This window comes from Haemaphysalis longicornis, unplaced genomic scaffold (assembly GCF_048455015.1).
Source record: "Haemaphysalis longicornis isolate Haplotype H1 unplaced genomic scaffold, Haemaphysalis longicornis Haplotype H1 scaffold_9, whole genome shotgun sequence".
Taxonomy (NCBI): Eukaryota; Metazoa; Arthropoda; class Arachnida; order Ixodida; family Ixodidae; genus Haemaphysalis; species Haemaphysalis longicornis.
Genome location: NW_027526460.1, coordinates 37,045,005 through 37,061,410, shown reverse-complemented (window position 1 = coordinate 37,061,410; position 16,406 = coordinate 37,045,005). Strand labels below are relative to the sequence as shown.

Below are 16,406 nucleotides of genomic sequence, written 5' to 3'. Positions count from 1 at the left end.
GCTTGACGTTTCTCACTTCCATCTTGCGCTGAGCCGTTAATTTACACGGTTACAAGACGGGGTGAAGGCCGAGTTTGATTGTATAACTGGAATACATTTGTCTAGATACCTCAGAGATCGTCACCCGAAACAGAGGCGAAATAACGGCCATTCTTTTCGCAGGATTTCATGACGAGGTTGAAGTCCGTGATCAACTCGGCCGAACGTACGGGCGCGAACATCAAAATCCACACTGACGACCCATATGAGAAGCTATCCTTTTACGTAGCGGTTTGCACGAGTACGTTCAACACCAGAGACGCTTCTAAGTCGGACTCCGCAGCGGTTGTGCGCTTCATGAATCAGCTTGGGCTGTCTCTGTCGAGCCCGCCGCCCCCCCGGCTCGCCGTCGACGCGCGACCAGCTGCTCTCGCTGCACGTGGAACTGGCCTTCGGGTACGGCTTGAGCGCCATCATGATCATCCGGCCCCGCCCGTACAACTCCCTGCACGTGGCCTTCAACGGCAGGATGATGCAGGCGGCGCTCACCCGGGGAACCGACCCAGGGTGAGGGCGAGCTCGAAAACCTGCTCCTGTCGCTGCCTACCCGAGGTTCTCAGGGAGAAAAAAAATGAATGGATGGGCTTCATTAAAGGGGCCATGAAGACAAAATATGTTTCGTTCATTAAAAGGACTCCGATGACAATGATATCGATATCGCAAACTTGAGGCAAATAATGGGGATATAATGAAAACATAGGAAGCTGTGGCGACTCCCCATCCGATTCCAGGCGACTTCTCTGGGAAATAACGGAATTTCGTTTTTTACTATTAACGCCTGCAGACCTAAATCACCGCCAAGGCACATGATCGGCGATTGTAATAGGGCCCCTATAATTCCGTTTTATAGTCTTATCGTTCCGTTTCATCGTATCACTTGAATGCTAATGCCCGGTCGACAAACTGATAACTATGTTTTGGTGCTTGCCGGTAATACGTCACTCCTGCCCATATTACGTCACTGTACCATAAGAATTGGAAGTTTTTCAGTATTACGTTTTTTTTGTTTCTGTCAAGAAACTTCTTTCGTGACTGGAATGGAGCTTAGTAAGTTACCAAGCGCTAGTTCTTTCAAAACGAACAAAGTTGGGTTTTTTCTTCAGATCTCTTTAACATAAACGCATGGCGACTCGGCCTATTTGGATGGGGGACTATCAAGCGATCTTCACAACCGTAGGTCGAGAGTAAAGTCACCCAAGAAACGTGCTCGCCTGTGGCTGCTGCGGATAACAAAAAATCTTGCAGAGAACGTAGAAGCAATGTTGATGTATTCGTTGCGTTGTTCGGCTTGGGAAGCGTGAGCCGATTGTCACGCGTGATGAATCCAGGAAAACACCAGGGGCTGTATTCTCGTAACTGTCCCTTTTGAAAACGTCCCTTTTGCGTCCCTTTCATCGTGACGTACTTCCGGTTAAAGGAGCCATGAAGACAAAATACAAGTTGGGTTTATTAGAAAGACTGCTTAGTCCCGATAACAATGATACCAATATCATCGCAATCTTCGAAAAAATAACGGAGATATTAAAGAAAACGTGTGAAGCAGTCGCGACCCCCTAGCCAATTTCCCGCAACTTTCCTATGACGTCACGGAACCTTGTCTGTGCGATTCGCGGCCGCCTAACTGACCTGTCGCGACGACATATGACTGGACGTCTGTAATGGGGCCTCTAGTTCCATTTGACCGCATCACTTGAATGCTAACGGGCAGTTAACGCACTGAAAATTATATTTTATTGTTGGCCCGTATGACGTCATTCTTGCTCATAACACGTCACTGTGGCGCAAAATTTGAAAGTTTTTAAATACTTCTTGCTTTTTTTTCGTTAAAAAACATCTTTAGTGGCTCTAATGGAGCTGAGTGAGATACTGAATCCTAGTTCTTTCAAACTAAACGAAATTGTATTTTCTCTTCATGGCTCCTTTAAGTAGTGGGCGTTGGCAGTAGATTTGCCGCGCTTGGGTTACGTCACTTCCGGTTGTTTGCTTTTAGCCAATCAGGGCTCGCCAAAAGGGACACTTTTGAAAGGGACGCAAAAGGGACAAAACTAGAGAATACCACCCCAGTGCTGGAGGAAGGTCATCATCATCATCATTATCATCATCATTTATTCTACCCTTAAGGGCCCCTGGTATTACATAAGGGAAGGGCAAGTACAAAGATTCCACAGCAGATGATGGTCGATAGTACAGGCGTAGAAGTGAGGCAGATTCGTAATGAAATGGCAGCAACACAGCAAATATACACATATACATAAAGTAACAGTAGCAGTAAAAAAAAAGAGCGCGGAACACCTTTCAAAATAATTAATACCAACCATTGATTGACCACAAGAACCAACCAATCCTACACATGTCCCCACCTGCGGTCACGGGACCCGGTATACCGACAGAACAGCACGCGACAAAACGGCACGCGACAGAATAGCACCGACATAACAGCGCGGCGTCAAAAGGGCACGCGTCAAAACAGCACGCGTCAAAACAGCACAGCGACAAGAGCGCACAGCGACAAAACCGCACACGACAGAAGAGCACGGCGCCAAAACAGCACGGTGTCAAAACAGCACGCGACAGAAGAGCACGGCGACAAAACAGCACGGCGACGAAACAGCACGCGACAAAACAGCACACTGCAAGAGATGAGCACTGTAAAAGTTGGGTGCGGTGGCGTTGCTAGGTGGTATGGCATAGTGCACTCGTCGGAACGGAATCCAAACTCTGCGGCAAGTAAGGAATAGAAAAGCACATTCATTTGAACTTATTTTTACAAGACTTATCTGTGCAGGAACATATCAGTACATGGACATTTAGGCACCCGCATATTCCAGTGGAGGGCGATTTCGGTACAGGAAGAGATTTAGGTGTGCCTGTGATAGGCTGAAAGAACACAACATAGTGAGCCGTTGATATCAATTACAGATTTTACTTGTTCGTATTACTTTCTTTTTCACGCATGGTTATATGTGCAATTATTTCTATGAAACGACTACTCCAGTAATTGCCTATTAAAGGTGGTTCCTCGATCCCGTTGTATTGATTGGTTTTTGGTCATGAATTCAGGGATCTATTTTTATGAAGACGGCATCTGTGCCCTTTTCGTGGTAATTTAACGCAGAGCCATGAATCTGCATATTTCGTGAACACTTTTTTCTGTGTTAATTTACTGAGGATTGTTCCTCGATCCTCTATTATTTAATTACTGTTCTTATAAATGTTGTTTGAATTATTCATTTGCTCATTGACGCCATTCTTTTGAAAACTTCGATGTATAGTGACGGTCTTTTTCACTAAAGTGAAGAATGTGAGCTGCCGGGTCACCAATGAGCCACGATCCACAGTAGCTCATATTCGCGGACGCTGCTTTGACGCGCAATATTGTTGCGGAAATATTTCTTACCCACTAAGAGCTCCTCTGTGCTGTTAAACAAATTAAACCACCATGTATAAATTAGAATTAAGTGGTGTAGGACTTCAGTAAGAAGCAAATTATCCGTCAGAATAGTAGCGCTTAAGGATTACACTTCGGCTTTTTCGCTTCCGTCATATTCCAGGTGATTTGGGTTGCAGCGGCTCAGGATAACCTGAGGCATGCCTATTGCAACTGGCACTTGTTCTTTTTTTACACTTTCGATAAAACAGCAGCAAGAGAAGATCTTGTGGGAGCCGAAAGATCACGGCCGCTGCAAAGCATGCCTCGGTACCGGGTTAAGGTCTTTTCTTGCCTTGATGCCGTTTTTTTTTTGTATTCGCAGTGCGGACTCAATAAAAGAAGCACACAAAAGCTTTCATTTCTTTCAGCTTTTTTAGGCTTCAAAACCAGAACGCTGAATTTGGAATATGGGATGCTCCGCAGTGAAGGACTTCACACTTCTTCGCGTGCATTTAAATGGCGACACTCCGGCGTGTTCGCTCTTCTCCTTCATTTGAAATGCAACCACCATTGCGAGCATCTAACTCGCTTTCTTTGGCTCAGCGGCTCAACGCTATCCGCTCTTTCCAGCCCCTACAGGTGGCGCTGCGGAAAACGGCAATAGGAGAAGCGAGTTTAAAACCGGTAGGCGGAGGGCTAACCCGTTAGGGTAATAAAGGGTAGGTTTAATGAGTAGAGTAAGACAGGCAAGTTCGTTGGTGGCAACGGACGTCCCGATACAGAGGGAGGGCTTTTAATCATCATCATCATAATCATCATCTTAATCATCATGGCGTACCAGACTGTGATCCGGCCTTCATACCAACATGCGCGCCAGCATCAATAGAGGCCCAAAAGCCCGTAGCTCTACTAGAAACAATTACTTTATTAAAGATAAACGCAGGCATATGTTGCTAAATGCGAGAGAACGTTAAAGGAGCCATGAAGAGAAAACACAAGTTTGGTTCATTCAAAAGATTGTTTCGTTAGAATCATACTGACACCACTTTTAACGTAAACTTCGCTCAAATAAGCTACATAATTAGGAAAAACGGGAATGGTCATGCGACCCACCAGCTCATTTCCCGCAACTGAACCTATGATGTCACATGAGCTAAGCTCTGCGATTGGCGGAGGCTGGCAGAAGCAGACGAAAATTAGGTAGAGCTTACAAACTAGACGAACGAGCGATTTGCGCTTAAATTTAGGGCACATTCTTTACAAAGCAATAAGAATGATGGGACAAACAGTGGAAGTTACGAAAGCACATGTAAACATAGAAGTACTGATGCGTTCTGCTGTTCGTGCTGCGCACAGCATGCTTGGTTTAGCCAGCTGCACAGCACTACGGTGCTTGGGGTTGTCTCAGACGACACTGGCCGATTGACGCAAGCAACGGTGTCTTACGTGACCCCATTTGTCGAGCGAGCACTGTTTCAGGGAACGAATATTTTCTCCCAGAACAAAAACAAGTCAGGTTTAAATGCGGGCAAAAACAAACCAAATGCTTGCCACGGTATGGTGGCGCCATCTAGGTTACGGAACGTAAAGAAACGCCGGAACAAACCAACACCGCTGTACAGGGTGGAGACAACCTTTGAACGGTCCCGTGCCGCCGCAATTGGGCCAACGGGCTCAACGCGTTATTCTTTTCGTTTCCCACGAGACCTAGCAACGCGAAACAGACAATATGATTCACACTTCTTCAGTAAACCGCGTTGCGGCGATAATTTTAGCGCGGTTTTGACACAATGACTTGCTTCGGCGGCGAGCGAGCAACCAAACATGGCGGCGCAAGCGTATACGTGTGTCTACCCTGTACGGCGGATGCGTGAATGAAGGTATTCTAGGCTGCAGAGCGGTCGGTTCCCGTGATGTCACTTGGGACCACGAAAACGCACGATTGAGCGGGAAAATCAAAATTTTAACCTAAATTGTTTAATTTCTCAGTGAATAAAGCACCGTTTGTATCCGGACAAGCGCTGGGGGCACTATAAAACACGAAATCTTTCGAATAAAACCAACTTGCATTTTCTCTTCATGGCTCCTTTAAATTTGTTTCAGGGTGCCTGGTGCGGCGTAAAAAGAGCCGCGTTATACGCAATCCGCTGTTCATGGCTCCGGCCGCACGGAAGTGGTTCGCGAACACCCGCCTTATTGCGAAAAAAACTGCTATAGGATGTGCAACGCTAATCTCGTGGGGTGTTTGCAGTGTACGTCATCGCAGTGTACGTTAAACTTGAGGCGTGTTTGTTTTTTTCCTGCGTAACTACTAAGCAGAAGACCATACGCACGATGTGCGGGCGATATGGTCCCGGCACAAATGGTCCCGGAGCTACTGGCCCCGGAACTGATAGTCCCGGAAGAAATGGTGCCGGCAAACATGTCCCAACTTCAAAGTAGGAAAAAAATTTCCCACCACTACTTCACCTATGCATGAGCGCCTGTATAAGGGAAGCAGGGAGGGGGTCAGTTTATTTGTCTTTACATATTTGTATTTGTGCCCAATGTATTTGCATCGGTCCGTACATAATATATTTGCTAAGGCTGAAATTATTTGAAATAAATGCTGCATGCGAATTTGTCGTCGTACGAGTATGTTCTCCCGTGCTTCCATTGCTTGTATCCTTTCGTTTATTAACGCTTGAGAAGCGAGTATCACGATTCAGGCTGTGCAGTGAGCGCTTTTACAGGCACAATATTATTTAGGTTACATGATGTATCGAAAATGGGAGTGGGCCGGCACCACTGAATATCAGACAACATAAAGCTGTACTAGCGATCCCGCTCGCCGATTTCTCGCTATTTAAAAAAAAACGAACTTTACCCGATGAATGGTTTATTGCGTTACCTAAGCTGCGATACTGTGCTCTTCATCTGAAATGCTTCGATATCTGCAGTTAGAATCGAGCGAAGCGGCACTAAGGTTTTGGACCTTGATACTTTTGCAGCTTGCAGCTTCGATACTTTTGATTTTCCCCGAAAATATGACATATAGCTATTATCTATGACGCCTATTATCTTGCTGCAAGGCTTAGAAGACTGCTGGCTAACATGCTTTGTTCAATTTGCCGGCGTGTTGCGGGAGCCTAACAATTGCTGACGGCAGCAGGTGAGCTCATAAAAACAGGCCACCCACCATAAACAACAAACTCTGTTGTTGGGAACCGCATTTGTGCAGAAACATATGCAGTTCATTCGCTAAAATACATAAACATGTTCGTGTGCATCTTTCTGACGGCTTTACTTTACCAGAAATTGCGAGAATCAAAGACTGTCACTTGTCATGGTACAATGAAAAGCCAACGATTGATGCAGCGATTGATGCAAGAACGGGTGGACCACGAAACAACCCGAACGCATTTTGCCTGTTTCCAAGTCCCGCTCTCAAAATAACCTGGCTCGTGTTCAAAATCCCTCCACTCAATGCGCATGTTAGCAACTGCCCCCTCTCGTTTCCCCTCGACCTCCTCTCTCTCCTCAGCGAAAACGAGGGTTGGGTCGGCTTTTGTTGCCGCCAAGACGAACAAAGGGGCAGTGGCTGCTGTGGAACGCAGAGCGTACAATGCGCACGCGGAGACGTACAATGAGTTGCTCCCCTGCTATTCGCCCCGAGCGCGAACACAGTCGGGCCGTGGCGGCGGCGGTACGAACCGCTCCTAGTGTGGACGGCGCTCTCGCGTCGTCTGCTTTTTCACGTTGCGTGCGGCGCAAGGCGCGTGCTGCACACGACAAAACAACCAATATGTGTGCTCGTTTGGCAGTAAGCAATGACATAGTAACCTCTGCGTGCTCGTTTCCTCTAGAAACGCAATAATCAGCGGCCGTTGCGGGTTAATGCGCTGGTTTAATTCCACGAAACATCTTCGTTGTGGTCACCGCTTGAGTGTGAAACGTGTTATAAACATTGCTTCCACACATTGCACTTTTCTTATTGTTGAGTGCAGTCGTCTGCCGTTTCGGGAACGTCGAAGGGGGCTTTTTGAAGGTGGCGTGGCGATTATTTAAAGGATAAAAGTTTAGTACGCGAAACGGGTAAGAAGCGACAAGACCTGTGCATACGCGTGCAAATTCCACACCCTTGTAAAATTGCGCTGTATCCTTATAGAAAGAAGAAACAAACAAAAACATTTACACTGCACACGACCCGTGCGCTATCGCCCATACATTACCGGACACGTATTTTACACCCGCAAGCGTCTGTGTGATCGTGTCCTTCCCGTACCTTTTCTAAAATACATACTATTTTTGGACCGTCGTTGGTTATACTCAGGAGGAGGAATAAACATTTATTCAACTGTATCGAGTTGCTAATTTTACGTATTATTTAAAATACGTTTCTATGGATGCGCAAGAGTATTTAGGGGGAATGTTTCGGTAAAATCAAGCAGTTGTGAGTTTGCGTCAGTCATGTGGCATTTTGTGTGTCATTTTCATATATATCATTTTCAAATCCGGCATGAATCACCTTGTCCAGAAACGTGTCTCACTCAGCATAACCAAATGCCTAATTTGGTCACGTCTTAACCTCTTAAGGTAGACCTAAGTTTAAAGAAAGAGGACAAAACGCGTAATATATAATGCACGTTGTTGCCCACATGTGTCTGGGGTGTGTGCCATGACTCTCTGTTTTTTTTTTTTTTTTTTCATTTTTTCCCACAATGCTTGATTTCAATACAATTTTGAAAAAGGCATCACACAATTTTTGGACAATCTCGGACCAAAGGGGGGTTAATCATTTTGGAAAATACGTGTACTGCTTTTTCACCGCTACAGAACACGACGCCTAGTGTAGTTTCGATTCTAAATAATACTGATAACCATAGTTTGGCTTTTCGCGCGCGTTACATGCGTTATCTTCTCGCTGCTCTTGCAACGTTGGCAGGACCCCCCCCCCCTCCTCCCCCTTCCCGAAAAAAAATGAAATGCGCAGAATTTAATTTTTTACCAATCCTCAAGAATTAAATGCCAAGACAAAGGCGATATTCAGTTTACAAAACAAAGTAGTTACCGGGAACCCGTTACGCTGATTTGCAACGATAAAGAAAAAGGAAATGTTTTACTACATCTGCAACAGCGCAACTTCATTTATTGCCGTCTTTAGGGTTCGTAAGCGACCTTATACGCAAGAATGCAAACACATCTCACTGTTGCAGGCACCTGTTAGATTCTAAAAGAACGCAAATCTTCAACAGAGCAGCCGTCACAGAAAATTTGTGCTCACTGTGGGGTCCCAAAAGCTTGGTTTGCACACTGTAAGCCTGTTTGTCACTTTGCGAAAACCTAGCTAAACATGAGATGTTGATTGTACTGTGTGCGTGGACAATTCAATTCGCAAGTTCACTTGCGACGAAGGCCGTAAATAGGTGATCCGAAACCGTTACTGATGAAACCTTCCTTCAGAGTCGCTAAAATTTCATTTAAAAGACCCGTTAGAGCGGTTACATTTATATCTCGGCGCTGATCAAAATTCAGTAATTTTATGTTGCCTTTTGAACACACAAAAAATATCGTAAGCTCTTAGAAGGAATTTCGGGGCAGTTAAGTAGTGTTACCATTTCAGAGCATCCCACAAATGCAAGAATGCGTCATTCTACCAGTGAAAGCGATTGAGATTGCCGTTGTAAACTGAATTTCAGAGATCGAGGCTTCCTGATTTGTTTCTATTTATGCTTTTATTGAAGGCTCAAAGCCCTAGTCTGGAAAGATCGAGCTTGCTACGAGCCACAGCGTACAAGTTTATTGTCACAATTACGGCCATTCTGAGATTCCCGATGGGTCGTCGCGTTTTTTGGCGTAATAATTAAAACTGACTGCCGCTTCCATGCTATACATTGAACGTTGAGTAACCGAACCACAGTATACCACTCTTGTTTGCACCTGTCGTGCGCACATACGGCAAGAAAAAGGCATGAAGCGCGCCCATAGTGTGCATTCTTACGGGCCGCTCAGCGCAGCATCCACACTAGCAGCGCGACGCTGTCGCCACCTACATGTCGAGCTCGCGGCGGGGGCGATCAAAGTTCACTGATAAGGCATTCCTGGCTTTCCCTCCATCTTAAGGCGCGGGAACACCGGAAACACAGGCTTCAGAGTGATGTACAGATGAAGTACAGAAGTGACGAAGCAATTAGGAACAATAGTATCGCAATAAAATTATTATTATTATTATTATTATTATTATTATTATTATTATTATTATTATTATTATTATTATTGATTGATTGATTGATTGATTGATTGATTATTATTATTATCATAAAAATTGTAGGGCTACCTAAAAAGGAACAAAAGTTTTACCAAATGTCGTCCCTGGCTTTTGCTTCTTTCATTTCAGATATCCCACATGCTGTAATAATTAAAGCCGTAGTATTTTTCCCGAGAAAGAGTAACGAAACGTGAAGAGAACCTCAGAGAGAGCAGTTTGCGCCCACTAAAGTGTTTTTATCCACGTTAAAATCAAAATATTTGCCCATTTAGGCGTTCCATAAAATCGTGCCGTTCTGTCGCTGTGCTGTTTTGACGCTGTGCTGTTTTGTCAACGTGCTGTTCCGTCGCGTGCGCTTTTGACGCCGTGCTGTTTTGTCGCGTGCTGTTTTGTCGGGTGCCCATTTGACGCCGTGCTGTTATGTCGGTGCTCTTCTGTCGCGTGCCCTTTCGTCGTGTGCTGTTTTGACAGCGCCCCACGGGACCCAACACTCTCTCATGCACTCATAGTACGTTTCCCCGCGCACGTTATTGCGACCGACAAGAAAATACAAGACATCTGTGGACGAGGGCTCCGGAAAAGAATGGCGCAGCGCACGGGGGGAAAGGGAAACAGCCGCGCAAAGGGGGTGGAAGGGTTGAAAGTTGCGCTAGTCGGATACTATCCGTCGCAAATACAAAAGCCAACAAACAGCGCATAAAAATAACAGCGAACAAACAGCTGACCCTTGTCTTCTTGTGTTCTCGTCTTGTCTTATCACCAGCAATACCAGCCGCCTTGAGAGTCCACCTGGGCGAACTGTTAAATGGTGGCTCGCGAATGGAACGAGATTCCAAGGGTGCAGCCCCAGTGGCTGATCAAGTGATGACATGCGCGGCCTGAAAGTACGACAAATAGTTCAACAGCAGGTCGCCAAAAGGCACAACTATATGATGTCCCTTTGACATCCTTAAGGAGTTCTAAGCACCTGCAGCCATTTTTATATAAAAGAATTTTAAAGCGACAGCTGAAGGCGCAAATTTTAAGAAAAAATGGTCACATCTCCACTCTGTGGATGATGGCGAGGGTGCGGAGTACGGGGACTCGAAATGACATCCCATTTGCGCCCCGACATTCATTCGATTTGAGCCGTGAGTTGCACCTTGATTATTCCCTAAATGAAACTGCAACTCGCGGCTCAAATCGAATTTCGCTTGATTTTCGCTTGATGGTGGTGTGCGCACGGATGACGCGGACGGACATTAGGCGGTCCTAAGGTATACCGTTCCAGGCGAGGGAGTAAGCCGTTTCACTCTCGGGTACTAACTCACGGTCGTAGCCCAATGGGTAAGACGGCTGACACTAACTCTGTCTGTTCTACCAGACACAGGCTCGAACCCTGCCGGTGCCTGTGTTATTTTTTTGCGATTGTAAATGCTATGCGCATGGGCGCGGAAAGACATTGTACGGTCCTAAGGTACTCCGCACCTGATACGCTCGCCGTGTATTTACGTTTATGTGAGCGTACCCTTTTTTAATTGGTTAGAGTCGCTCCTCCGGTAGTCAATATTGTGAGATCGGCGATCCCACTCGGTGCTTATATTTTTACATTTATTTCTTTCCTATCTATATGAAATTTCTTTTCCCACCATAAAGGAGACTGACTACCATTCCTATGCCAGCCTTGTCGTACTGACTACAAGCTGCTTACGCAATGTCATACGGGAAGCCGCTAATTCACACCAATATGCACCGCCGCTGGAAACAAGGTCCATGGATGGAAACAAGGTACATCGAGTGGCCGTGACTGAGGGCTCGGTATTCTTAGTGTTGCTATCACAGGTAGCATGGGCGGGATTCCAACCAGTAGTCTTATTCTGGTACGCATGGCGTAGACGCTCAAGGCACGGCTACAGCGCCTAAAAAGTCCCCTTCGCACCAAAGTTGTCCAAGCTATACTCTACCGGCCCTAAAAGAAGGGTGCCTTTTCAAGGCGCAGGGATGCACGAGTAAATGGAGAGAACACGGGCAGTCGCTGCTGGAGCTCAATTGGTAAAGAATCGGTCGCACAATCCGAAGGGTGGAGTCGGTATACCACCCGGTGCGTATATTTTTCTCCATTTTCATTGTTTCCCACCATTTTGAAACACATTTTTTTCACAGGGAAACGAAAAGTACTTACCAGAATGCTTCCCTTAGGGGCTTACATGTTTCCTGTCATTACTCTTGTATGTTTAGTATCTCCCTCCGCCCGTCCGTCCGTCCGTCCGTTCGTCCGTGTACGTACGCACACACACGTGCACACATGCGCGCACGCGGTCGCACGCACGCACGCACACGCACACTCACACAGTGGTGACAATCGAAACAATTAGCTTGATGGATGGGCTGAGCACGAGGTCGCGGGTTCGATTCCCGGCCGCGGCGGCCGCTTTTCTGATGGAGGCGAAAAGCAAAAACGCCCGTGTGTACGAGATTTCGGCGCACGTTAAAGATCCCCAGGTGGTCAAAATTAATCCGGAGCCCTCCACTACGGCGCGCCTCATCGCCTGCGTTGCGTCGGCGCGTTAAACCCTACAATCAATCAATCAATCAGCTTGATGGATGGGCGCACTTGATGTCTAAATTTAAAATTTGACAGCTGCGTGCCTATTACGTTCGCAGTTATGCCACGAACCTGGCAGGCGTGGCAGGTGTCACGGCGACCACTTCTCTGATAGCATCGAGAACAACGGTCTACAGCAAGATGAGAGTGGCCGTCACCTCGGGCACAATGCAGTTGGCGAAGCCAACTGTTCCTGCGCCATTGGTCGTCGTTCAGGTCAGCGAAGCGCTAATACTGGGACGCTTTGAACAATTTCTAAGCGCGAACAGAACAAAACTGTGTGCATTCTGCCTAAACTACGTTCGGCTGTCGGGGAAGCCTACATCTGGCAATAGCGTAGTGGGCAACCTGTGTCATTGGACCTATGCCTTGTAACCTTAGATCCTAATTCCGCGAAAGCTAAGAAAAGCCGCTATCTTTTTTTTATCGGCAGCAAACTTGCTGGTCGTTTTAATGCGTAGCATGCTTTGCCGAGCACATCTGCATCCCGAACCGTGGAACGCCTGGCATGCTCATAAAAATGCACAATTGGCATTTCATCGTTATGATCGCGCAAATAGAGATAGCAATTTCGAAAAATAAAAAGATACGAAAAGTAGAAAATCTAGAAATTATAAATGTTCACTAACAGAAACATTCAGTCTTAAACGGACCGCCCTCCTCAAAGAGGCGAGTCTCAAAAGGCGAGTAGTGTGGTACACATAACTGGAAAACAAGGTTGCAACCCAACGAACCATAGAAAAAATGGCAGCTCCTCCACTCCGTGGATAATGGAGATGGTGCGGAGTACGGGGACTCGAAATGACATCCAAGTTTCGCCCCGAGTAACATCCCATTTGCGCCCCGACCGTCATTCGATTTGAGCCGTGAGTTGCACCTTGACTATTCCCTAAATGAAACTGCAACTCACGGCTCAAATCGAATATCGCTTGATTTTCGCTTTATGGTGGTGTGCGCGCGGATGGACGCGTACAGAGACTACGAACATTGGCAGGTCCTAAGGTACTCCGCACAGTTACAGACGAGGGAGTCTCGGGTACTGACTCATGGCCGTATATCAATTGGTAAGACAACTGACGTACACTAGCTCTGTCTACCAGACACAGGCTCGAATCCTGCCGATGCATGTGGGATTTTTTGCGATTGTAAATGCTATGTGCAGGGACTCGGACGGACATTGGGCGGTCCCAAGGTACTCCGCGCCTAAAAAGGTGATAGGAGCAGTCCTCAGGGATTAGCCACAAGCGCCTTGTATCAGAAAAAAAAAAAAAAAAAAACCTCGGCAGAGTGAGCCACAGCCACGAAGCACCTCCCTGCGATTGTAGTGGAGCCTCAGGTTCCGTTAGATCGTACGCATCACTTGAATGCTAACATGCAGTTAAGACACAGCTAACGCTCTCTTTAGTGTTGCCGCTATTGGCCTCTTCGATTTACGGACGTTCCGGCTGCCGGCGGGCTACAAGAAGTTTGCTCTCGGGCAGAAAGTTCTCAAGCACGTAGCTCAAGCGTGTCGGGGTACACCGGAAACCAAAAAATCGAGGAGCAGGAAAGCCCAGCCGCAACGGACACTGAAGGCAGCAACCTTTTTTCCAGTCGTCTGCTAAGGTCCCCTTCCCAAATGTTGTATCGCTGCTTGTGTCGTCTGTGTTTCGTCGGCGCGCTCGGTACGGACGGGCCTCTGCCCGAAACTGAAAGCGAGCATGGCGTAGCAACACCAAGAAGGGATACCGACTCATTTAGGCAGCAGCTTGCCGTCGCTAGACATCCAGTTCTTTTCTACTTACGAAATCGGGAAGGCGTCATTATTTTATCTTTTGAACATCCCTCGCGTTCTGCTTTGTTTGAATCTTTTCCCTGGTTGTTCCTCGCGTCCAATGAAAAGAGGATGCCCTCCTTAAGCCGTATTTAAGGTTCTTCTGATGTGCTTCCCGACGCCTCTTATTGAGAAGCAGCCGGCATCGCTTGTGGGCGCGCACACGAAAACATTCATTTTAGGCTTCGCGTACGGACAGCCTGTGTTCGTGCCAAAAAGACAATTGCCTGACCTAACAGAAACATGCATGATTCTGTCTAACTTCTGAACGCTGCTCTCGTCTACCAGCTGAGAAACGCTTGCCGTGTATAACACAAACCCAATGGAAAATTAGTACCAGGTAAAGTGGGAAGATTCTCGTGCTGTATCAACAGACAACGTTTTAATAAAGTGAAATGTTGCGCTTGCAAAATTAATTAAAGATGACTGTGAGATGGGCGTAGTTCATTATTAACTATCAGTGCGAAAAAACAAACACGGCACAAAAAGAAACGAGAAACGGATATCATTAGAGCGCAGCGCTGTCCTTTCCGTTTCTCGTTCTTGTGTGCCGCGTTTTGTCGCTCATCTTTAATATTGCAAAGTTAGGTTGCGCATAAGTTACAGCTACTTTAAACCTTAAAACCCAGAGTAGCCAAACAACCCCCCAATGTTATGCTAAAACTGGCTGCACGGCACGAGTCAATCTTTTGTCGTCTGCTAGCAGCGTCGTCTGCTAGCTTGCTTACTGGTGCCAGCTCGCCACCAGATCACAAACGTCGTGGCGCTTATGGGCAGCGTGTGGGGAGGCATATTTCTCGACCCGAAAAAATCGAAGACTATTTGCCGCCGCCGGAAGTGACGCATGGAGCTTCCCGAGAAAAACGAATGACCGCCTATGGACTGTGCAGCCGACGGGCAGTCAGAATTGGAAAATCAAGCAAGCGCGATTGTCTGTTGCCGCGATTGCATCACTGCTAACGTCGTGTAGCGCGAAGCTATCAAATTTTTCAAAATGTCTTCTGTTCTTTCTTTTTTTTTTGTTTCAGCTAAACGTTGATGCTTGGGCGAGTTGTTTTCCGATATTCTTGAACTCACTCTTGTATACAGCGTATTCTTGAATACGGTGACACAGTCTCCTCTAATCCCTGTTTTCTTACGCTGCAAATTAGAAGTTTGATTTATAAATGTATTTCGTCCCTGTGATAAATCTGAGCGAATTACCAAAGTCAACTTCATTCGAACTCAACAATGTTGTAAATTGCCCCCGTGGCCTCTTTAGGTGCCAGTTAACGCGTATGACATTTTGACGGCACGTTTAAGCGTTTACCAAGTTAGAAAAGGAGGGCGCGGAACTCGGCATCGGGCAGGCGAGTCTGGCTGCTCCATACACTGGAACTCAGAGTTACTTGATCTAGGAGTTGCGAAACTCCCCATAGACCCCATGCATCAAAAAGTGGCCCTATGATTGGTCCACTGCTTTTGATCTTGTTTTACAGCGGCGCCATCTTTTGGTGAGAGAGAGAGAGAGAGAATGCAGTTTAATTATACTTACGAGGCCTGTTCAGCCGATAGCCTAACATGCTACGTCAGGTGAATAATAGAACAAAAAGAAAAAAAACCGACTAGAGGTTTGTAGACAGAGTTAAATAGTTTGTGGTAAGAATAAAATAAGTGTTAAAACACACTGGAGGAATGTTCAAACGCACTGGAGAAATGTTCGCTTTCAATTTTCGCAAAGTTCAGGCAACTGCGGAGCGACTACACGTGGTCATGAGTTCACTAGATCAGGTTAAAAATTAAAAAAAGTTGTAACCACGCACTGGAGAAATCTACAGTTTCAATTTGAGCACAGTTCAGGAAACCGCGGAGCGGCCACAAGCGATCATGGCACGTTGACAGCTAATATAGCAGTCATGGTGATCAGTGATCACAGCCCCGAAATGTTCACTGGGACACCACTGAGAGTTTGAGAGCGCAAACGTGATGATCACAGTCCTGTAGCACATGTCGAATTAATGCCCGGCAGTGTTAAAGACTTAACTAGGCCTGAACTGCGAAGGAAGCTTAGGAAGGCCTTCGTCGCACGTGAAGCCATCTTTGCACATGACCAGGGGCCAAGTACATCATTCAACGTAAGACACAATGTGGGTAGCCTGCCCCAAAGTCACTGTCAAGGAGCGTCATGGTTCGTCGTATCGTTTACACACACCTACGACATGGTGAATATCTTCGGGACAGTTACAGTCTGGACAGAAGGGTGAGCTGGTCTGCTGAAGCTTGAAACGAAAAAGGCGAGTGTAGGCGACATTCAGGCGTATGCGATGTATTACGGCTGCATCGTGTTTGGTGAGATTAGAGGGCAAATTGAAAG

The 16,406-nt window shown here is 46.5% G+C and overlaps 1 protein-coding gene across 3 annotated transcripts in view; it reads left to right on the top strand.

Moving 5' to 3' along the window:
• Window positions 1-305: 305 nt before the first annotated feature.
• The window catches only part of LOC144153650 (uncharacterized), a 41,562-nt gene continuing 25,461 nt past the window's right edge, over window positions 306-16,406 (top strand). For all 3 annotated transcript variants that reach the window (XM_077685306.1, XM_077685307.1, XM_077685305.1), the window contains exons 1-2: window positions 306-546; window positions 12,300-12,456. In XM_077685306.1, coding sequence (XP_077541432.1) covers window positions 455-546; window positions 12,300-12,456 — 249 coding nt within the window. In that variant the 5' untranslated portion in view covers window positions 306-454. The remainder of the gene's footprint in view (window positions 547-12,299; window positions 12,457-16,406) is intronic.